General features: G+C 41.9%; 1 protein-coding gene across 1 annotated transcript in view; it reads right to left on the bottom strand.

Annotated features, from left to right (window-relative positions):
• Positions 1–24,929, bottom strand: part of JAZF1 (JAZF zinc finger 1) — a 350,399-nt gene that overhangs the window by 37,490 nt on the left and 287,980 nt on the right. The window contains exon 3 of the mRNA XM_058296845.1: positions 18,517–18,713. Coding sequence (XP_058152828.1) covers positions 18,517–18,713 — 197 coding nt within the window. The remainder of the gene's footprint in view (positions 1–18,516; positions 18,714–24,929) is intronic.

The raw sequence follows: 24,929 nt of genomic DNA, 5'->3' as shown, positions 1-24,929 counted from the left end.
ACTTGGGAAGTAAATCATCATCCCAGGAGCACAGATGTACCGAGCACCACTGAAGGACACGTGAATGAATCACATTGCCTATTTCACATTTTCAGTCATTCCTGGGTTCTGAGAGGCTGGAGAGGACAGCAATCGTGGTGTACCTTAGAGACAGGCAGATCTGGGTGAAAAGCCAGGCACGAATCACACCACTGTAACAAGTTGTTACTAGGGAAAAACGTGAGGGGGAGGAGGTGTATATGGGAATCCCTGATACTTTCCATGTAACTTCTGTAATCTAAAACTTCTTTTAAAAAAAAGTTTAGTATATGAAAAAAAAAAAGTCATGGTCAAACCCAAGGTCAAAAAAAAAAAAAAAAAAAAAAAAAAAGCCAGGCACCAACGCGTCCTGAGGCTGTCCCTGGGCAGGCTGCTCAGCATCTCTTGGCTCGTGTCCTTTCCTGTCTAAAACGGAAGGTGGCCCCAGTGCTGAGCGCAGTGGCCGCACTCGCTGCGGCTCCCCGGTGAGGGTGGGCGCCGCGAGGCCCCTGGCAAGGCGGGGGCGGGCACAGGGCCCCTCCTCAACCTGCTCCCAATGCTGCTTTATTCAACACTCTAACTTCTGGTTTGTTTTCCTCTAGGTAACCTCCAATCTTAACACAAATTCTGAAGGCTTCTGGACCTTAGAACGGTCGGCTCCCAGGAGAGACTCTGACCAGGGCCTCGGGGTCCCCCAGAACCTGGGGCCATCTGCCCCCCATTCCCAGTTTACTGAACACTGACTTCCTTACGATTTGTCAGCACTTTGCTAAGTACTCACAGTGGAAGGAGCACTGGCTTAGAGATCTGGAATCCTTCAGTCTCTCTCTGGGTAAATTTTGCCAGCCTGGCTTCTAAAAAATGTCAAGTAATAAACTGCTTTTATTTTACTAATTCACAACAATTATCTTTGGCAAGCAAGAAGTAAGAGGCACAGACAGATCTTTCTCAAAAATAAAATCCCAAACAGAGTCCTAGGTTTAAAATACGAGGATTTGGTAAGGCTGTTCACATTCAAACAAATCAGCAATCATGAGTGGGGTGCCTGTCTTTCGGAGGGTAATGGAATCCAGCGAGAACGATTCCGTGACTCTTCCAGAAGAGAGATCCACGTCTTGGTATGGAAGGCAGGTTTCTACAATAACTGTTCTATACTTGAAGCACTTAAAGCCAGAGGCAGTATTTTCTATTGCTGCTTTGTAGCTTGGAAATCCCAGCTAGTGATGACTTTATGGGTTTGTGCGGTCTAGACAAGAGGGTTACTCTTTGGTGAAATTGCTCCTTGGGGAGGTGACTGCAAAAATTCCCATGCATCTAATCACCATTTGGAAGGGCAGGCTACCAAGAAGGCACTAGTCTTTGGCCGAGACTCCGTTGGAAAGCCAGCATTCCCCCAGCTTTATCACTGATTGCTTTTTTTCCTTTCCTGTCAAAACAAGGACAGGAAAGGGGAAAAAGAATGCTAGCAAGAAAATGAATGCTCAAGTTAACAGGGGAGAACAAAAATTGAAGACTGCCTATTGCTCTGATGGGGGTTGAGCCTTCTCTACAAAACAGGGAAAGAGCTCCATTTTCTTCTGCTCTCTCTTTTTAACATAAATTATTTCAGAGGTCTCAGCAACTTTACAGCTATAAAGCATGAAAGACACAATGGCCTGAACCAGGTCTGGGGAAAATGCTCCCAATAATGCCAGAAAGTCATGGTGATAATGCCAGAGGAACTCGCGACTATTTTCACCTAGATTTTATGGGGCTGATAGAGGTAGGTGGCTGTGAGTGTCCCTCCAGGACTTGGAAGAAATAATTCTCACCTACTCCAGGAGAGAGCTGAAAGAAAACACCTGTCTGGTCAGCTGACTGGTTGGAACAGAAAAACTGTCTTCTGTGAGGGGCACTCAAGGCCCGCACCCCGAAGTTTCATGTCCAGATGCAAAACAAGGTCTGCAGGAAACCACCTCCACGACGCCCCTTGCCCAGGCTGCCCCACTCGGGCACGCTCTGCTGTCTGTGTACCCTCCCGGCACCCTTGTGGGATCTTGCACTGACACAGACGCAGTCTTCTCACACTCATCTCATCTGTTGTGACGTAGTTTCTTCTCTTGATTTTCATAGGGTGCATTTTCACTGCTTTTACTTCACTCTGATGAATGTGATAAGGGTCTTGCAGGCTTCATAGCTAAGCTCTAGCACCGGTCCTGTATTCACTCCGGGGATAAAGCGTCTGGGAACACCCCCGAGTCTGCAGGCCCAGAAAGAATGGCACGGCTACAGCTCAGGAGATCTTGGGGATAAAGACGCAGGGTTGTTACACGGTACAACTGTAAAATCACACATGGTATGTCTTTGTGGCTATAGTGTAACCAAGAGGAATCAAAACTCGGGTGAGAATTGGGAAGCTTCAACTCTGGTGCAGTTTTTACCCAATTTCATCATGACTTAATGCTACATTTCTAAGAACAAGAGAACTGAGATCACTGGCTTTCAAACATACGATTTTGATTCTCAGTGAAAAAAATGCATGTTATATCACAACTCCGAAAACACACACATACAATTAAAAGAAAGTTTCCCCCAACAATACCCTTATATTAAGTAGGAAGCGCTCCATTTCCTATTCTATTTCTTCTTCTTTCTTCTAAAATGCTGGTCATAACTTACAAATTATTATCAGGACCTACCAATGAGATGTGACCTTTAGTTTGCAAAGTGACCAAGATGATTTCTACATATATTTCTGTCCTAAAATTCCATGTGAAAGATCCGATGCTGTTTTATACCATATTGTTTTTCCTCTTTCGCTTGCTTTAAGGGAGGAGTTTTTGAGAGCAATTCAGGGATTAAGGAATGGCGACTTACACAATAAAGCCATTGCATCACCCTCCACTTCCCCACGAATTCTCCCCAGCGTGGTGGGTGGTGGCATAGGGAAGGAGATGCTCTGGTCCCTTGGATAATTTAGAAAATGTTGTTAAGTGGACGTGGCCCCCTTCCTTCCACACCACTAGAATCCCTGTCCTTTCTAGGCAACAAGTACTAAAATGGTTTGAAGGCTTCTCAGACTTAAGAATTATTTTTCTTTGTCATTCTCCCCTTCTTTTGAATCTTCTAAAGACATGTACACTGACCACAAAAGCAGACTGCGAAGATAAACACATTTTATCAACACTGCTGCTTTGTCATGGAATAAACACAGGCCATTCTGGAGTACATACAGACAAGTACTCAATAGTCCTTGAAATCTGCGATTCTTTTACATTTAAAGCGTACTCAGTAAGGCATGCACTTTTGAGTTGCTGTTTTTCAAAATCATGATGTTTTCACACTGACCTAGATCCCTTAAGTCCAAGCCAGAAGTTGTTAAGGCAAATCTTTGAGAACTTGCCTTAAGTGTGTTTACCATTTTTTCAGCATCTCACACATGGTCTCTTTCCTGATGGATTTCAAAAGACCCTGCTATCTGTTGTTTGGCACTTGCCCACCATCAGGGACACAGCTCGTGGCCCCAAGATGGGACCAATTTAATGGCTCACACAATAAAACCCACGACCTCAGACTTGCCGTGCCATGCTGTGGCCACTGGGTACCTTCTGGGTAACTTTGAGACATGGGGCTCCAGTTGGCAAACAGCAGGAACAGATAGAGAAACTGACTTATCACAGGACCGCCAGACTGCCAAGAACCAGAAAGTAGAACTGGCTCTGCCTAACATCGCTCTCTGTAAAAGAGAAGAATCAACGACAAATACTCATGGTGTACCTAAGTGACAACGTAGCTTATCAGGTTAATAAATTCAGGGCACTCAGAACATGTTCCAGAGGAGAACCTGATACCACTCTAAAGGAGCCACAAACTGTCACCTTCTGAAGATGACAGAAGAGACAAAAATGTTCTGAGAAACTATCCATTGCTTTCCAGTCCTGTCACCTTTCCAAAATATACTATTATAGGAGAGGAAATGCAGACAAATGAAAAAGAGGTTCTAGAAAGCTGTGAGATGCTGTTTTTGAGAGTCATGGCTACCATGAAGATGGAGCAATTCTCAAGTTTATCTCTAGAATAATTTATTTTCCAGTTTACTCTTCTTGTTCAACAGAATTAAAATGACACTGTTCATCAGAATGCCACATTCATAGCTTTAACTAAGGGTCTCCCACATGGCAAAGGATAAGCTTTCTAGTCTTTGCAAAGATTCCTTTTTTGATTATGGCAGAAGTAGATCAATGTTTAGATGCAAAAAAAAGGGGGGGTTGCAATCCTTTTGGAAAATTTCCTATTCCTTTTTAGGAAACAGGACCCTATAGATTATTTTCCCAAAGTGTTAACTCAATTCTTTCAAACTTTTTATTATTTATTTGCCAAGTACCATGTATTAGTTACCAAAGGTGTATCTGTTTCTGTATGTATATTTTTACATAATTCCAGGAAACTGTTTTTTTTTGCTACATAAAAAATTTCCCATTTTTATATTTTCAGGTACTTCATAATTTTAATTTTATGGTTTTAGTTTCCAAAAGGGGCTTATTCATCTCTCAGGGAAAGAAGCCCTCAGGCTGGGGTGCGCTGCTCTCAGAGTGGGTGGAGTCTGCCTGGCTCAGCCCTTAATCAACAGCTCTGCCCAGGATCCCCTTTCTGGCTCACTCACAACTGAACTGCTATGTTCTAATTTTATGCTTTTAAATATTAATCATTTGTCACGTTTTGTTAGTCTTAAGAAAATAATTTTCTTTTGGGTACAGCAATAGCATATTCCAAATTACACGCATGTACTTTACAGAAACCAAGTGGCTTCAATTCAACTGTTGTTGTTTTTTTTTAATAACAAAAGGACTTTTTCCTTTAATGGCATTGAAAGACTGTTCATAGCATCTAAATGCTCGGCCAAAACTAACTCCAGAAAGTGGGTTTTAGGTAGATTTTTAGGACAGTTAACAGCCTAGGCCTTTATGGACTATTAGAGAAGGACCATTTAAGCAGCAGGGCTGGGGCCTGCTCGAGATAGGAGACCACAGTCACATGCCGCGCTGACCGCAGGCGCTGGGCCCATCATTTCCAGGGGGCTGGGGTTCGGCCTGGATTGCACAATACACTTCTGCCTGGAGGAGACCCAAGGACGAACCAACAGCAAAGCCCATTACAGGACTTTTTACTCCTAAATTTATGATTCTATGCAACTGTTTTCAAGTCAGACATTCTGACTTGAACTTTAACTATACAGTTACTTAGCATATTTTAGAGAGCTTAAAATATATCACATGGAAAGCCCCATTTTCACTATGTATTTGAAAAATATGAATTTTGAAAAATGCATTATTTGAAAAATAAAAATCCATTCAGACCCAGGCTGCAAGAAGACCCCTTAGCTGGTAGACAACGGCAGGCACTGTTGCAACAGCTTGAAGCTTTTCATGGATTACAGAACAGCTCATGTTTTTGGAGCTAATCCATTCCTCTGTGTGTGGGGGGGGCAAGGGGCTTTGATTAGACTGGATTGAGTTGGGGGGCCTCTGATTGAATTGCTTCAGTGAGGCGTAACCCAGGGGGGATCTTGGCCTCTTACTGGAGTCCTTTATAAAGAGAGGACTGAAAGCAGAGACAAACAGAGAAAAAAGGAGCAGACAGAATCCCTGGAAGCCTAGAAGAGACGAGCCATATGCCTGATGGCCCAGGGCTGAGCTCAGGGTAAAGTAAGCCTGGGGAGAAGGCAGAGACCCAGAGGGACATAACCGCCATCGTGTCTTGCCATGTGGCAGGAATCCAGGATCGCCAAGACAGAATCTCTGATGATGCTCTGATTTGGAAATTTTCATAGCTTCAGAACTGTAAGCTTCTTGCCTAATAAATTCACATTATAAAATGTGAATTTTATAATGTGAATTCCTTTCCTGGTACATTGCTCCCAGAAGCTTTTGCAAACTAAGACAACAGTTTAGCTATGTCCTTCCAAATTATTTTGACAAGACAAAAAGCAGTTTCCCCAAGAGTGACTTATCCTTGGGCCTGTAAACATCCAGAACACCTTGACTGTACTTTCGGCTTTTTTTTTCTTTTTAATAAAACCCAATTATTTGATACCTAGGCAGAAAATACAGTACATTATAGCATTGTTAAATGTCAGAGTCATGCAGTTGTCCCCCAACCAACTTTAGTTTCTCATGGGTGATTTTATTTGTTTCTACATGAACTGGCTAGGTTTTTAGAAAACAACTTATGCAGTCCAGTGGCATATGAAATGCATCACTGATCTGGTAAGATCAACCCAACTTGTTGCTGGTTTGATGAATGTAAATCAAAACCAGTAGCCAGTTTCCAGGCGGAAATGATATGAGATTGGAGCAAGTTTGCAGAAGCAAATGTGTATCTTTTCATCCCTGGGAGCAGACAGATTCTAGCAACCAAAGTTTCTCCTTTCCTGTCAAATGCCACTTACTTTTTAGTGTTTTTGCAAGAAGTTTGAGCAAAGCCCTGGGACAGGAGCAAAAAGACTCTGTACCTTTATTGTCTCTTTTGGCAAAACCAAATGAGCTTAGTCAAAGCTTTCTCATTTTTCCACAGATTCTTTCTTTAATGCTGTGCAGCTGGATGTGCCTGGGGATCATTTGATTGTTAAAACTAGACCCACATGGGAAAGACATTAAAATAAGTTTGCTGCTGTGATACCCACGAAGATGAAAGGGCTTCTCTGATTTTAATGTGCTGTGTTTTAGAGTGGGGGAGAAAAAAGGAAAAGGCTCTTTGGGAACCCACGCGCCTGGTGGTGGCAGGAACTCGTCAGGTGTTACGTCTACATCGCCTCTGCAGTGGAGGTGCAGGGGGCTGAGACTGTGTCTGTCTTCAGCGGAATCTATACCGTTTCCCAGGCGGATGATATGCTGCTCTCGGGAGCATTCCTATTTCTGTTCTGGTCCTTGGTTCCAAAGGAAAATTACTGTGACGTGTGCACTGATGAGTGCTGGCTTACAAGTAAGCTGTGGACCTTGGCTGGAAAAGCCTGCATTTTTCTGGGGGCGAGGGTGTGAGCAGCAGTCTGAATGTGTGCCCTTTAAAACAACTTTATTTTGTGATCTTTCTTGATGTATTTTTGGCCAGTGGAGAGACCCCTGTTGGGACAGAGAAAAAGTAACAAGGTTCTACAGCCAAAGCCATACCACTGTGTTTCCAGCACTAGGTAAAATATGACAATAGAGTAAGACCTTCAAGATTGCTAGTGGGGATTCTTAACTGTGAATACATTTTTTTAGTTTGATTAAATAGTAACGCAGTTAGTAGCAGAGATGAAATTGAGATTTACGACTAAATGTAAATGATTAAGCACATAAGCATAACTTTGTATGAACATTTAAAAAAACAACAGAATGGAATAGTAAATGTAGGTTTTAAAAATATTTTTATTAGAAGACATTATGGACACCTTCTGTTTCTGCAAATAAATATCTGGGAATAAGCGGCTATGAAGTTACTGTTCATCAACGAAACTGGGTTTATTTAGAATTTTAGAGGTTATGCTTAGCATGGGCCCAAACTGGGCAACTGTAGTATTTCTTGCCTGAAAAATTCTCAACATAATGAGTACTCACTTTTTAACTCACAGAAAACAAAATATTTTGGGTATTGGAAGACCCAGAGGTTATAATTTTCTATCAGAAAGACTTTTCAACAATCAACTGATTCTCAATGGTGTCCTAAGACTAAGAGTTTGGAAATGAGTTCTTAATCTTCCTTTTCTTTCCCCCTCTCTCATACATATTACAGTTGTTTTATTGATCACGCTACCGCTTCCTTTGTGTTCTTAAGCTAAGAAAGCCAAGAATAAAAGTTGCCACCTACCCTCTTTCTTCACTGGAAAGGAAATTCCGGAGATTTTCATACTAAATACTGAAATGTATTTACTTCCTTTGTTCTCATATAGGTTGTTTATAAAAAGGAAATGCTCTTTGTTAGTTCAAGGAAGTTACAGGCTCCTGTTACTCATTTCTGCCAGGGCTACCACTTGGTTTAAAAAAAAAAAATCAAGGTACAATTTATAGTGAAATGACAGATCTTAAGTGTACAACTTGACAAATGTACACGCGTGTGTGCTCAATACACCAGTGAAGAGATTCAATGTATCTATCACCTCAGAGAGTTCCCTTGTCTACCCCAGACCCTCTGCCCACCGCTGTTTTGATTCCAGCCATCGTAGATCAATGTGCTGCTTTTGAATTTCATATATGCTCTTATATGTCTCGCTTTTTTTTGGCTCAGGATAATATTTTTAAGATTCATCCAGATGTTTGCTGTAGCAGTACTTTGTTCCTTTTCACTGCCGAACAGTATTCCATTGTATGAACCCATCGCAATATGTTTAACCATTTACTTGCTGAAGGGCTACTTAACTTGGGGTTTTATGAATATGGCTGCTATGACCATCCTTTTGTGGACATATGTTTTCATTCCTCTTGAGTGAATTCCTGGCGTGGAAGCGCCAGGTCAACATCACTTTGATTTTATAGCCCTGAAGAAGCCACTCCAGCGCTGCCGGCCTCCCCCATGCACCTGGGTGGAGGACCGTGACATCTGCCGCCCTGCCCCTCCCATAGTGGAGGAAGCCTCCGGCCTTCATGGAAGGTGGGCAAGAAGATTCAGAGGTGCTGCAGGCAGAGCTCCCTGGTCCCGAAGGCCTCACCATCCCTCTACCTCGCCCTGTGATGTGGAGAGAAATGGTGCCAGAGAGATATGCAGTTCGTTCACATCTTGAAGGGCATTGAAAACGCAAAAGACCTCAAAAGGGAAGGGGCAAAGGGGTAGCCGATGTGGTCACCGAGCCTCTGTGGGCACGTCCTTCCCCATGAGACGGGACCGAGGACACGGATGGGTGTGTGCATCTGACAAACAGCCGACAGGCCATTTTCCTAGTGCTTCCAGTGTCCACAGATAAAAGGGTTATCGTTGCTACCTTTCCTAAAACAACAACTGGGATATACAATTCGGAAGTACTTATAATACCTCTGGATATAAGCTGGTTATCGTAACTGCTCTATAGTGATGACCATAAATAGCGTCATTTTTTGTTTTCAGATAATAAATTGATGAGATTTTAGAACCCTAACAGATACCAAATACTGTCAGGTTATAACTCTAAACTTGCCCAGTGAGAAGAAAAGGGAGAACGCTTCGAGTCTATTCGTTCCGTATGTGTCAAAAGCATCCTAAATCTCTGATTTCCTCAGCGGCTTCAGAGGAGAGGGGGATATGAGTCCATATCCCACTTCCCCTGGAAAATGTGCCCGTGCCCAGAGCAGGTCCTCAGCAAATACCACCTGCAACGCACATTCCTGGAACCAGCCTTCTTTGAGGCTAGTGCAAACCAAAAGTAAACACGCACAAGCTGCCCTGGCCAGGGCTGGTGAAACACCATCTGCCCCAAAGGGCAGGATTTGGTTAAGAGAAAAAATGTCCTCTTTGTTTGGAATGTGCTGCGTCGCTATTGGAAGAAGCCTTGACTAGGCTGACAAGGCCAGCTATTTCCAACATGGCCAGCTGGCCAGTCCTCAGCGCACTGGGCCTGTTTACTAACTCAGGGGGCTCGGGCGCAGAGCGGGCACTTCCTAAGCAGTGTCTTTTCTGAACTGGCAGTGTATACGAAGACGGTGTTGACCCAGCAGCTGTTCCCAGCTCTCTCCTCATTCCATTAACCCTCTCAGCTGCCCTGGGAAAAAAGAGATTGCCTCTAGTGCACAGATGAGGAAACTGAGGCTTGGAGAGGCCAAGGCCCTCTCTCCCAAGTGGCAGAACCAAGATCAAATCCATCTGGTGCCAAACTCTCCCTGTTTCACCTCCAGGCTTCCAGAGTTTACGAAGGTGACTCAGAACTCAGATTTACACAGCACCTGGGTCAACACAGCCAGGTCTGCTTAGTAATTCCCTTTCTAAGTCTCCAAAGCCACATGGAAGTTATCTCCAGGCTGTGGAAATCCAGTTGTAAGCAAAGAGACCACAGCAGAACTGGATCATACACCCATACTTGCAATAATTTTGGCCATTTCTAGCCTGCCCTCTTCACCACTCAGACATTTATGGGACAGAAGTAAACTGCCTTTTATTTTGGGGGCTGGAGGGGAAAGGGAGTGGGGGAAAGGGAGCCTCTCTCTGGCTCAGAAAACAGTCTGAAATCCAAAAAGTTCTGAAATAAAGTGTTTCTTATGTGTGGCAAAGTCTGAACATGAGACTGTTTATAATCTTTAATAACCCCACCCACAAATGCTCATGGTAGAAATAACACTGATCAGTGGCCTGCTCAGACCTGCTGGTGGTAGTGAGGCATTCTCTGGTATAGGGACCACACTCCTTTTCTAATAGACAAAAAATGCCTTAATTCTAAAACACATCTGACCTGAGTGGTTTCAGGTAAGGAACTGGGGACTTAATCTGGTGATGACACTCATAATGGGGAACTGGGAGACTGGACAGAAGAACTCAGGGACAAAGAGAAGAAAGATGCCCACTAATGACCGTCCACCTCCAGCGGCCACGCTCTTCAGTGTTTCCAACAGACTTCAAAAATCTAGTCATTCTTGCTTTAAAAATGTGGAAATTCAGACATTAGGATGTGATAGTCAAAGTACATCTAATTCCTAAGGACTTGCAAAGAGGAACACATTTTGAATTGAATCTATATTATCAGATTTTTAAAAAACGGTACGATGATTTTCTGAACAAGCTCTGAAAATATTTTATTTCTAAAAAATTAAACTATAAAATTTACACTTTTGAAAAGTTAAAAAACTAAGAAAAACAAACAAAAGCACTGGCAAGCCCATTGTCAAGACAACTGATTACAGAGGGAATTCACATATGGCTCAACGCCTCTGGATGTAAGTTGCACATCTTGCTCGCGTATGGACACCCTTTGTTAAGGGTGCCGAGCACGGGGCCGGCGTTCAGTTGGCAGGGACAGAGTGAATCCCAATGAGAGCACTTAACTGTGGTTTTTAGTGCAGACAGGGAAGTACTTTGAAAAGATAATTCTCTTAATGCAGGCAACCAAAGTGCTTTTTCACAGGCTTACAAGAAAGCACCACAGATTAAAGAGATTAACGTATGTTTCCTGGCCTCTACTGTGAAGGGAACAGTGTTTTTGACACCCTGAGTTAGATACTACTTGTGGAGGGGTTAAGGGAAATCAGGGGCGGTTCCAGGCCCATTCCCCAGCCCCCCAAAGGAACGGGAACCTCCTGCCTCAATAAATTTGCCCTGAGCTTTCTCCATGCCTTTCTGCCCCCCAACAAACAGTGCCATGCAAGCTATGAGATATTCCCTTGTGGGCCCACCCCACACTCACCACCGCACCGAGTACACTCTTGAAGGACAGAGCCCCTTTCTAAGTTGACGTTCCACGAAGCTCACGTGCCCCAAATCACATCACTGCTGATCTGACCTTCTTCCAGCTCCTCTGAATCTCACATGACCTCACAACGATCAAAGACATTTTGCGCGTGAATATACAGGGTATAACCACATTAAAACAGCATGGAAAGAACCACCCTGTGAGAACCTCTTACTGTACTAACCATCCAGGCTGGTAATGTAGCCCAATCGTATATATGCCATGCTCGCTGTCTGTCCTACATGCAAATAACCTGCTTCGACTAAGAGATTTGAGGTAGGGACTATGCCTTCTGCCTCTCTGTACTCCCCGACCTGGCATAGGGCCTATAGCAAAATAGATGCTCAATAATTATGTCAAATCAAGGGATGCCCAACCCACTTGCCTTCTCCACTTGGACCATATAAACTTCGACATGTCATCATTTAAATAAGCCTCTACTTCTTTGTCTTTAAAACAGTGTTAATAATACTTGTCCTGTGTCTCATGAATGCTTAGCAAGGATCAAATTAGATGGTAAAAGTGAATGCCTTTGCAAACTATAAAGTGCTATATAGATGACAGATTAACCATTAATTTGATTGCTTTTTTAAGCCAAGAAAATCTTTTGTTTGGGAAGATCTCTTAGAAGTGATGTGGTTGTGGAAAATAATTGAATCACAATTTCCTTGCTGCCAGAGTCACTCCACGAACACTTTTTTGAGTAGCAGGAGAATAAAAATAAACAGCCCTGTAAGATGCTAGGGATGAAGAATTAGCCCTAAGCCTGCACCATGAAAGTCAATCAGAGCAATAAAGGTTTACAAGCCAGTCCAAAAAGAGGATAAAAGGACAATGATGAGAAAACACAGCAGTGTATGAACAAACAAGCAAACAAACCATGGGTTAGGAAAGGGTCTGTTAGCAACTTTGAATATACTGCAAGCCTGATAATATAGGAGTATCTTATTCTTCAGCTAGAAAGTACATTTATGTGAAAAGGGAAATATAAATCAAGACCATTTTCTTAATAGGAAGAGTTTAGGGAATGCTTTTTAAGCATCATCCAGACATTCAACTCTTTAGGGCAGAGCCCATTAAAAATGCCAAAGCAGGCCTCAGGAATTTACAAGTAGGTAACAAAATTCAGTCAGGCTGAAATATTTCAATTTTCCGTTCTTATTTTCCACCATTAAATAGGATAGGATTTATCTCTCTCAAATTTTTCCCCGATTTCACACTCTCGGTTTTTATTTTGGAGAGGTGGGGGAGAGGGCCTTTTGTTGGTTTAGACCAAGGGTTCTTAGCTGTTTTTTCCCACGGACCCCTCTGCCAGTCAAGTGAAAACCATGGCCCCCTTACTAAGTCCACACTGTACTATGTATTACTTAATAAATATACCTGCACCAACACATCCTCACAAGAATAATGGTTGGTTGGTTGTTTTTTGAAAAAAAATTTTTTTTTTTTTTAGGTACTGGGGGCTAAGGAATGAACCCAGGACTTCACATGTGGGAAGTCAGTGCTCAACCACTGAGCCACATCGGCTGCTCTGAGTTGGTTCTTTCATTTGTTTTGCTTGTTGTTTGTTTTGTTTTTTTGTTTTTTTCTAGAAGGCACTGGGAACTGAATCTGGGGCCTACTTTGTGGGAGCCAGGTGCTCAACTGCTTGAGACATATCTGGTCCCAGGATAATGTTTTTTTGAATTTCGATTCAAGCTCATGGACCCTTTGTTAAGAACCCCTGGTTTAGATCTTACCTTGGTTATCTTTTTTTTCTCTATGAGATTTTCTGCTTTAATTAAGCCTATTTAAGTTTGTTTTGCTTTTTAAAAATAAAGTATGAAGGAAGGGTTCACCTCAATTACACTCAGATGGAGTTACTAAATGCCAAGCAAAATTTCATTAGTTCTATAAGTCTGCACTGCAGAGTAATTTCTATCTGGAGAGAAAAATTAATACTTTATTATATATATTTTTTTGTAGTTTCAGGGGTTGGGGATTAAACCTGGGACCTTGCAAGTAGGAAACTGGTGCTTAACCACTGAGCCACATCAGGTCCCCTTCATTGGCTTTTTCATTTGTTTCACTTGTTCTTTGTTTCTGTTTTTTCTAGGGGGCACCAGGAACTGAACATGAGGACCTCCCACATGGGAAGCAGGTGCTCAACTGCTCGAGCCACATCCACTCCCTTTTTCTAGGGTAACTTTCTGTGTATGACTAACTCCTGAAATTTTAAAAAAAACTTTATAATTTGAACAGTTTATTGTAAAAGCTATAAAGGAATGTCAGTCTACTTTTTGGCAAAATGGCAGTAGACAAAGGGATATGAAATAAAATAAAAATGAACAGACTTAAACCGTGCATTAATAGATATAATCTATGACTTGGCATTAGTTACAGTCAGCATATACAAGAAAACAAAAAACTAGTTTAATATCCTTGGGTGCCTTTCTCTGGTTTAATACTTGAATTTTTTCCCCCTGAGTGGGCCAAATATATATACAAACATTTTCCAGGAGAAGACCATGCAATGCTAGTTTAACTAGAAACCCAGCCCACTCTTTCCATGGCTTCTCCACTAAGACATGAACAAGCGACGGCTCAGTCCCACTGGACTCATCTCTGGGGTCCAAGCACACGGGCTACAGTAAGCCCTCTTGGGACCATGTAGGCATATGTCAGCCCAAATGAGAAAACACAGATATTACACGTAGATGAGCCACACTTTGAAACGGTGGTTTCTCAACTCTGGCTGCAGGCCTGTACTTCCCAGCCCTAGAGAGCTTTTAAAATCTGCCAGCGCTCAAGCCCCACCTACCAGCTCAGTGGTCTCTGCTGGTGGAGCCCAGGCAAAGGGCATCATAAAGATTCTCCAGGTGACTGCAGTGTTCAGCCCTATTAAAAGTCACTGCCCCATTGCTTGAGAGGTTGACCAGGGACAGAAAATGAAGTTACTTTCTCAACTAAGCTGTAGGCTACTGATACCAAGACAACCTGCTTGCTAGTGATGGAGGAAATAAGCCAGTCTTTTCCTATAGGTTGGTCTCATCCTACTCCCCAAAAAGGTGAATTAAATTGTATTTGATGGAAAGAAATTAGGCTTTTAAAAAAAATGTGCCTGTGATTCCAACTGTATCTTCTGATTAAATATACAAAACAGGTGTTTTCATTACAAAATAATATAGGCATTTTAGGAAGTTTAGAAAATATGGAAAAAATGGAAGAAAATAAATGTCACTCTCATCTTCCTAATATATTAAGGTAACCACAGTTAACTTCGTTGGATAAAAAATAAAATCGGGGTAATATCACACTTTTACATGTATTGTTTTGTAACCTGATTCTTTCACTTAGCAAAATAACATGAAACCTTTCCATGTCATTACATAGGGACCCACAGCATGGCCATAAATGGCCAAAGAGCCATCCATTTTTTGAAAGGGTCATTATTTATTGGCAGTTGATTTTTGCTTTAGGTTTATCCACAGATGCAAGTAAGACCATGATCCTTTAAACTACAAACTAAGTAAGATTCATCTGGTAAGTACAGAAAAGATAAAACATGGCGGTAAAGTGGTTGAAGGTAGATGGTAAAGTGGTTGATCTGGGGATAAGGGGTGAAGTCCTGGTATGTAGGATTTGCCAATTTTAATAAGGGAATTATTTCCATCATGACCAATTTCAAGAAATCAGATTAACCACTGGCTTGCAAACCTGAACATGTAACAATTATCTCTCTAAGAAAACCTTGGCTAAACTAGAGTGGCAAACTCTTCATTCCTGATGTGCTATTTGAATAGTGGAATGGGGGTAAAAGTGGGAGTTACTACGAGTGAAGGTGACCCACAGTCTGTCCCAAAACTTTAACAACTTTTGCACTTTTTACTTTGGAGTTGTCAAGTAAACAGTGATTCATAGCAAGATGGATGAAGGTATTATTAGAGTTTTGTAAAAGGTATTAGTGTAATACTAATCAATGTAGAGAGCAAGTGTGGGTGTGCTGGAAAAAACCATGCCCTTTGAATAGACAGACAAGGGGTCTTGTGCGGTTACTTAACCTCATGAAGCCTCTATTTCTTTATCTGTATATGGAAATAAGAATGTCTGCTTCAATAGGGCTGGTGTTAGGATTAAATAAAATCACCTACATGTAGTACATAGCAATCACTCAAGAAATGTCAGTTCTCTCCCCCACCCTGCGAGTAGTTATATTCTAGATATTATTACTTTTAAAGGACAGGGCATGAACTGTTTCCTTATTTTCAGAAAATTTAATTAAGTTTATCTTTTAATTCCATATCTCAATGATTTAAACCAGGGGTCAGCAACCTACTGTGGACCAAATCGAGCTTGCCACCTGTTTTTTTATAAAGGAAGTTTTAATGGGACACAGCCACACCCATTCTTTTATGATTTCTGTGGCTGCTTCACACTCTCACGGCAGGGACCATGCAGCCTACAAAGCTTAAACAACGCAATATCTGGTTCTTTACAGGAAAAGTTTGCCAACCCACAATCCATTCTAAGTTTCCTCAAACAAAACACTTTCTTTTTTATATATTAAAAGAAAACAAAAATGGAGAATGAAAAAGATGAGAAAAGAAGATTCTCCCATGATTGAGAAACTGCAATACAAATCTTGGTCCCAAGAATACTTAAGAAATATTTGAAACACTAGGATGAAGGTGATCTCCAGTCAGGCTCACCAAGATGATATATTTTCAAGAATATTTTATAAATGAGTTGTGTTGTTCAATGACTATTACTTCTGAACCAGAAACACATTTTGAATATGGAATTCTGAAGAGTGAATTTAGGAGATGGAAACATAGAACATTATTTATAACCTGGCAATGAAAGTGAATGAAACCATATTAGTCAGGCAAAATAAGGTGATCTCTCTAACTACAGGTAAAATAACATTCTGAACACTGAAAAATGTACACAATCTAAAATTGTACAGGGTAGGGGGTTTAAGAAACCATTTCCCCTGCTAATTTGTGATGTTTATATGGAATGTTCTTCAAGCAGCAAATAACTTACCAATGATCTTGACAGACTGAAAACGATACATCTTTACCATGACATAAATTAATTCTCTCAGCGGGAAACTGCTAAAATAGGCAAGGTGTCAGAAAGATTTCTTTATGTATGAAGGAAAGGAAATGATTCCACTTCTTCCAAACATTCTCATACGAAAAATAATAAACTCTCACTTTTAAACTGTCTTTATTTTAGTGGAGTTTTAAAGCACCTGTTACTAATTGGGGCAGTCACGGTTATCTGGTGTTGGATGTGAGTCAGTCCACATTACCTCAGGCATAAAATACACCCAGATGGACACTGCCTTCCTAATTAATGACAAGTATTCATAGAAATACTCATAAAAGAGGATCACAGAATTACACCACAGTTTCACAGTGGCGTCCTCTTTCATTCCTCAGATTTACACAGTAAATATTACAAGAAGGTCCTGGAAAGCAAATCTTCACAGACTAGAACTCCGGGAATCATGGGAACCTACCTGAGGAACCGGACAAAGGCCCAAAGCAAGGAAACCAGCGCCTCTTCTACTGAAGAATGACCCTGGATTCTGTTCCTGAAGTAACTAGTTAACAACCCCCAAACCCAAGAGCTTAACACTCATTGCATGCTGGGAGCTTCTATCAGGTAACACACGTAACCCTCACAGGAAACCCTTTGGGAAGGGGGAATTTTAGTGGCGTGCCCAAGGCAACAACCACTTGCGAATGGTCAAGTTCAGGGAGGAGCGCCTGCCTGTCCACCCCAAAGCCCATCCTGTCTTCCAAATGCCCACTTCCGACTGAAAACTCGGATGACTCTAGAAAAAAGGGGCTGCTAACCTGAGCAACTAAGTTTGCGAAACTTACTAAACCCTCGCTTTGGGAGATAATACATGTTATCAAATGAAAGGCTGAAAGAAGCCTTGCTTTGAAGAAACCTGTTTTTTCTGTAACCTATCACATCCCCAAATTTGTCCTCTTAACGCCAATTCACATTTTGTGAGATAAACGTGCTGAAAACAAACTGAGAAATGCTGCTGTAGTTATCTCCCTTCAAAGAAGGCGAAGGGAAAAGAAAGAGCAACTGGAGGAGAAAATAAACAGTTTTGCTCTCAAGCAAGGGGACAATGTGGTTATCAGCAACTTCTCTTTGCTTCTGGGATGACCAAAGCTTTAATAAGACCCAGGAGGCCCTGCCTTCCTGCTCAGCCTCATCTTCCGCCCTGGCCATGCTCCAGAGACCATGGGCCTGGACCCCCAGCCCTCTAGGTGTTGCTCCCCCTGCCGGGAGGCACCTCCCTTCCAGCTCTATCCACCAGACTCGGGCGGGAAGGGCTGGCTCTGGGAGAAAGGACTGCGTGTGCGCAGGGCTGAGGCTGCTCCCTCCCCTGTGAGCTTGGAAGGGCAGTTTGGGAAAGAAGTTCAGTTCATGGCAAACACCCCAAGAAGCCCAACTGTTACACACCCGAGTTCCATTCTGCAGGAGAGCTTTACATAGGTAGAAAGTTGGTATTTTGATCTTTACCTCTGATTCCTCTATTTTTCGACTGGTTCCAAACTTGAGAGGGGAAGAAAAGAAGAGTATTCCTACGGGCTGGCTGGAATGCCAACACCCCCCACCAGACAGAAGCTCTTCAGGGGCAGGGCAGGGGCTCTTATTCTCACTATTGTACTTTAGGGCTTGGTTTAGTGCCTGGCCAAGAGTATTCATTCTGAATGTTTGTAAAAACCGTTTTATTATGGGAAATTGCAAACAGTTGCAAAAATAGAGAAAATGGTATAATGGACTCTCATGTACCCATCACCCAGCTTCCACAGTAATCAACACACGGCCAAGCTGGCTTCATCTGTTTCCTTACCTAAGTGAAGCAAAGCCGAGACAGTCAATCTTTTCATCCGTACATGGTCAGGGCTTATGCCATACATACTAACAATGATCTGTAAATATTTCTTATATGAATAAATAGATGAACAAATCAACAAACTCTACAAATACCAGTAAATTGTGAAAGAAGCGGTAGGTCTGAATCATCACGTGCCCAGCTGTCTTCTGCCCCCGCACACGCACACACGCGCACACGCACACTCTTTCACCCCCCCTCCCCATGTGGTATGGACCGAGGCACTCACCTGTTGGAGTGCTGCTACGGAATGAAGAGGAGGGGGTGATGGGAGGGGTCACGGGAGGAGTAAGGCTTCCGCTGCTGTGGCGGGGCGGAGTGGAAACATTCCCTCGAGACACCGAGCTGGACAGGGTCAGCGAGAGCTTCGGCTGAATCTTCTTCTTCAGGGACTCCTGCTCTCGGCGGGCAGCATCTGTCATGAATCTGAAGCAACAAGGCAAGGTCGGAAACCTGGGTCATTCACAGAGCACGAGGCCTCAGGACCAGTGATCCTGAGCTAGAGTGACGCTAGACCCCGGCAAAGGGGCTTGTTCAGGCCAGTCCCAGTCTCAACAACTGACAGCAGCTTCCCTTTTCCTAAAGATGAACTCATCTTCTGAGTGTGATTTAATAGTTTCAAGGTTCCTCAAAGTCTGGCCCATTGGTTCCCTATGCAAATCCTCCTTGCTGAGACACTTACCCACACAGAACACATACGAGCCATCAGACACACTTTTAGTTGCAAGAAGGTCCTCTTGCTTACTTTCAGCCCATAAGCAGAGCCTCCCTCCTCAAAGTTCCCCGACCACTCCTAAACAGCTGTCTTTCCCTGTGTGCTGGTAGTATTTCTTCTTTGTGCCACTTAATTGCCAATTAACTTATGTGGCCTCGGGAAAACACAACTTTTTGTTTTTTTATTACTCCAGACATGCACACTGCCATTTGGATTTAAAAATTTTTCTTTGTTGATTGAAGGTCTATCAGCTTGAAGTAAAGTCCCAGCACCCTGCCAAGTAAACATTTCAGTAAACATTGGGAAATGACTGAATAAATTTGCCCAAGCAGATTTAAGAGGGGGAAGAGAGCATTGCCAAAGCCCTATTTAATATATTCTTTTATTTGAGAAGTTATGAGCTTACAAAACAATCATGCATAATGTGCAGAATTCCTATACAACACCATCCACCAACACTTTACTTTGTTATGGAACATGTGTTACAGATTATGAAAGAACATTATGGGAAGCACATGTGGCTCAAGTGATTAGGCTCCCGCCTACTACATGGGAGGTCTGTGGTTCGGTTCCAGGCACCTCTGAGAGAAGACAGAGAGCTGGCGCGACGGGTAGGCGCACCAAGCTGACACAACAAGATGACTCAACAAGAGACACAAGAAAAGAACATAATGAGAGACATAGCAAGCAGGGAGCAGAGATTCCCAGTGCCTCCTAAAGAGAAGGTGCAGGACAGCAAGCTGGCATGATAGGCAAGCACAGCGAGCTGACATGACAAGATGATGCAACAAGAATCACAAGAGGAAAAACCTAACAAGACACACAACAAAGCAGGGAATGCAGATGGCTTAAGTGATTAGGTGCCTTCCTCCCACATCAGAGGTCCCGGGTTCATTTTCTGGTGCCTCCTAAAGAAACAAAGAAGATGAACAGAAACAGCAAGTACAAACAACGAGAGGGTGGGGAGAGCTAAATAATAACATAAGTCTTAAAAAAGAAAAAGAAAAAAACATCAAAATATTACTGCTATGGTCTATAGCATACATTTAGTATATCTTTTCCATACTCCCTAGTATTAACACTATGTATTAGTATTGTACATTTCTCACAGTTCATGAGAGAACATTTTCGTATCTGTAAGGCTAACCACAGTCCATCTTCCACCACGTGGTTCCCTGTGTTATACACTCTCTTGCATGTCATCACCACAGTAAATTTTTGAATGCTTTCCTTAGCCCAAAGGAATAAACCCCATACCCCCATATTATTGACCCTTAGCATTGATATAGTACCTTCTTTGACACTGATGCAATATTACGATACTGTTAACTCTAGTTCATAAGTTACATTAATTGTCTTTTTCCTGTGTCATCATATTCTTACCACCTTGTAACAGTGACGTACATTTGTTCTACTTTATAGAAGAACATTCTTATATTTGAATAATTACCACAATCCTCATTCACCTCCTGCTTCAATATGTTATTCAGTCCCTAGATTATTCTCCAGCTTTCTTTCAATTGACATTTACAACACCAGACTACCCCTTTCAGTCACAATCCCATTTATAAACCAGCTGTGTTATAAACATCACTATAATGTTACCATCAATCTCTATCCATATTACACTTCACAGTCAAGCTATTTAAAAATTCTACATTCACTAAGCATCAGTACCCCTTCTCAGCACTCATCTTATCTCCTAGAAACCTATACTCTAACTTTTCTCTATATAGGTTTATTTTTCATGTAATTCTTTTAATGTTGTTGGATTCGATTAGTAAGCATTTTTTTAATTATTATTTATTTTTTTTAAATTGCATTATGAAAAATATGAGGTCCCATTCAACCCCACCGCCCCCGTCCCCCACTCCCCCCACAGCAACACTCTCTCCCATCATCATGACACATCCATTGCACCTGGTAAGTTCATCTCTGAGCATCACTGCACCCCATAGTCAATGGTCCACATCATAGCCCAGACTCTCTCACGTTCCATCCAGTGGGCCCTGGGGGGATCTATAATGTCCCGTAATTGTCCGTGAAGCACTATCCAGGACAACTCCACGTCCCGAAAACGCCTCGACATCTCATCTCTTCCTCCCGTTCCCCACACCCAGCAGCCACCATGGCTACCGTTCCCACACCCATTCCACATTTTCTCTGTGGACATTGGATTGGTTGTGTCCATTGCACATCTATGTCAAGTGAGGGCTTAGATTCCATATGGGTACTGGATGCACTCCTCCCGCTTCCAGTTGTAGACACTCTAGGCTCCATGTTGTGGTGGTTGACCTTCTTCAACTCCATGTTAGCTGAGTGGAGTAAGTCCAATAAATCAAAGTGTAGGAGCTGAAGTCTGTTGAGGCTCTGGGCCTGGGTGTCATATTATCAGTCCAGAGATTAAAATACCCTACATATATCTTAAACCCAGCACCGACTACAATTCCAATAAAGTAGCATGCAAGTCTTGTGAAAAGAGATCCCCTCTGAGTCCAATTCCATCACGCAGAAACACCAGCTCCAAAGAAGGGCTATCTGTCATGGCAGTGAACCCCTTCTGCCATGACCATAGAACCCGTGGGTCTCTTTATCCCTCAAAAGAACCAATACCTGGGGTTGTATCTACCTTATCTGTCTCTTAGACTCTGTTCAGTTGTACATAGGGGTATTCCTTCTGACAACCTCCAGACTCTTTTTTAGAGACTCACAGCCTTATAATCTCATTTCTCCTTTCCATTTCCCCCTTACATTAGGTCAAACAGCTTCCCGAAGTCATGTCATTATATGTAGACAGGTATATTCTGCTGTTCCGCATTGAATCTTTAATTCAAGGTCATTTTCTAGTTGCTTCTTCAGCTGGTATGTGGTAGTGATCCCTCGGTGCCAGGAAGGCTCATCCCCGGGTAGTAAGCATTTTTATTGACGATTTTTCATCTGTATTAATTAGGGAAAGGGGTCTGTAGTTTTCCTTTTTTGTACTCAGGTGATATTGGCTTCATAGAATGAGTTTGGGAGCATTTCTTACTGTTTGATTCTTTGGAAGAGGTTAAGTAAGACTGGTATCAAATCTTCTTTGAATGCTTGATATAATTCACCTGTGAAGCCATCAGGTCCTGGGCTTAATTTTGGGGAGTTGTTTGACGATTGTTTAAATCTCTTCACTTGTGACAGGTTTGTTGAGGTCTTCTCTTTCTTCTAGGGTCAGTGTAGGTTGTTTGTATCTTCCTAGGAATTCTTCCATTTCCTCTATATTGTCTAGTTGTTGGCATACAGTTGTTCATAGAATCCTCTTATGATCTCTTATTTCTGTGGGGTCAGTAATGATGTCCCCATTTTCCCTTTTTATTTATTTGCATCTTCACTTTTTTTTGGGGGGGGGGTCAGTCTAGTTAAGGGTTTGTCAATTTTGTTGATCTTCCTGAAAAACCAACTTTTGGTTTTGTTAATTCTATAATTTTTTTTTTCTCAATTTCATTTCCTTCTGCTCTGGTGTTTATTTTTTTGTTTCCTGTTCTTTTTCTAGTTCCTCCAGCTTGTAGTTAGGTCACTGATTTTAGCTCTTTCTTCTTTTTTTAATGTAAGCATTGAGGGCTATAAATTTTCACTCGGCACTGCCTTCACTGCATCCCATAGGTTCTGATATGTTCTCATTTTCATTCTTTTCAAGATATTTATTGATATCTCTTGTGCTTTCTTCTTCGACCCACTATTTAAAAATGTTAATTTCCTTTTATTTGTGAATTTCTCCCTTTTCTGCCTGTTGTTGATATTCAGCTTTAAGAGATAAGAGAGAGTGCTGTGCATAATTTCCATCTTGTTAAAGAGATCTGCTTTGTGACCCAACATATAGTCTATCCTGGAGAAAGATCCATGAGCACTTAAGAGCATATACCCTATTGTTTTGGGTATGCTCCTAATATGCTCTGTATATGCATATTAGGTTCAGGTCATTTACCATATTATTCAAGGTCTCTCTTTCTTTATTGATTCTTTGCCCAGAAGATTTATGCAATGATGAGAGTGGTGTATTGAAATCTCCAACTATTACTGCAGAGACATCTATTTCTTCCTTCAGTTTTGCCAGTTTTGTCTCATATAATTTGGGGCATCCTGGTTAGGTGCATCTACATTTATGATTGTTATTTCTTCCTAGTGAATTGTTCCTTTTATTAATATACAAAGTCCATCCTTGTTTGTAATAACAGCTTTGCTTTTAAAGTCTATTTCACCTGATATAAATAAGTATAGCTACTCCAGTTTTTTGTTTTTTGTTTTTTTTTTTTTGATACTATATGCATGGAATATCTTTTTTCCAGCTTTTCACTTTCAATCTATTTGTATCCTTGGGTCTAATGTGAGTCTCTAGTAGACAGCATATAGATGGCTCATATATTCCCATTCTACCAGTCTGTGTCTTTTGATTGGAGAGTTTAATCCGTTAACATTCAATTTTATTACTGTAAATGCAGTTCTTGACTTCTGGGCTTTTTCTGTCATATCTTATTTTCACTACTCTTTTTATACTTTTAGTTACTTTTACTGATATAATCTTCACTTCTAGACTCTCTTCCAAGACTGTCTCTTCTGTTTTTTCAAGCTGTAGCACTCCCTTTAGTATTTTCCTGCAGTGCCGGTCTCTTGGTATTCTAAACTTGCCCTCATTTTTGAAAGACACTCTTGCCAGATATAAAATTCTTGGCTGGTAGTTTTTCTCTTGCAGTATCTTAAAAGATTCTCTCTTTATCTTTGGCATTTGATACTCTGATTAAAATGCATCTTGGAGTAGGTCTGTTCAGATGTATTTGGGTGGGAGTATGTTGTACATGTTACACAAAATATCTATGTACTTCAGTAGGGTTGGGAAAATTTTCTACCATTATTTCTTTAAGTATTCCTTGAACTCCTTTTCCCTTCTCTCCTCCTTCTGGGACACCCATGACATATATGTTTGCATATCTCTTACTATCATTTAGTTCCCTGAGATCTGTTCAATTTTTCCCATTCTTTTCTATGGTTGCTTTTGGAGACCATGTCTTCAAGTTCACTGATCCTTCCATCTACCTCTTCAAATCTGCTTTTATATGCCTCCAGTGTTTTGTTTCTTTTTTTTTAAAGGAGGTACCAGGGAATGAACCTGGGACTTAGCACCTGGGAAGCAGGCACTCAACCACTAAGCTACATCCGCTCCCCCTACAGTATATTTTATATATATTTACTTATTTTCCATCAAACAATACTTACCTATCTTGTATAGAACCAGAAATGACTAAGTCCCTCCAGAATAGGGTGCAAGTCCTTGGGTAATGTTCACTCTTAAACTTTTTTTTTTTTAAAGATTTATTTATTTGTTTCTTCCTCTGCCGCCCCCCCCACCCCGCTCTGTCTGTCTGTTCTCTGTGTCTATTTGCTGTGTCGTCTTCTTTGTCCGCTTCTGTTGTTGTCAGTGGCATGGGAATCTGTGTTTCTTTTTGTTGCATCATCTTGTTGTATCAGCTCTCCATGTGGGCGGTGCCATTCTTAGGCAGGCTGCACTCTCTTTTGCGCCAGGCGGCTCTCCCTATGGGGCGCATTCCTTGCGCGTGGGGCTCCCCAATGCGGGGGACACCCCTGCTTGGCATGGCACTCCTTGCGCGCATCAACACTGCGCATGGGCCAGCTCCACATGGGTCAAGGAGGCCCGGGGTTTGAACTGAGGACCTCCCATGTGGCAAACGGACGCCCTAACCACTGGGCCAAGTCCACTTCCCCACTCTTAAACCTGACATCCTTAAATATTATGGCATTAAACTAATACAACTTATATCATATGATAAAGGGAAATGATAGGGAAGGAGGCAAAGATATTCTTTTTTATGCACACATACAAACATATTTATAACAAAAAAAAAAAGGAAGAAATATTCCTTACAGTATTCATTTCTGTA

Source organism: Dasypus novemcinctus, chromosome 5 (assembly GCF_030445035.2).
Source record: "Dasypus novemcinctus isolate mDasNov1 chromosome 5, mDasNov1.1.hap2, whole genome shotgun sequence".
NCBI classification, from domain to species: domain Eukaryota; kingdom Metazoa; phylum Chordata; class Mammalia; order Cingulata; family Dasypodidae; genus Dasypus; species Dasypus novemcinctus.
This window is presented reverse-complemented; position numbering and strand designations above follow the sequence as displayed.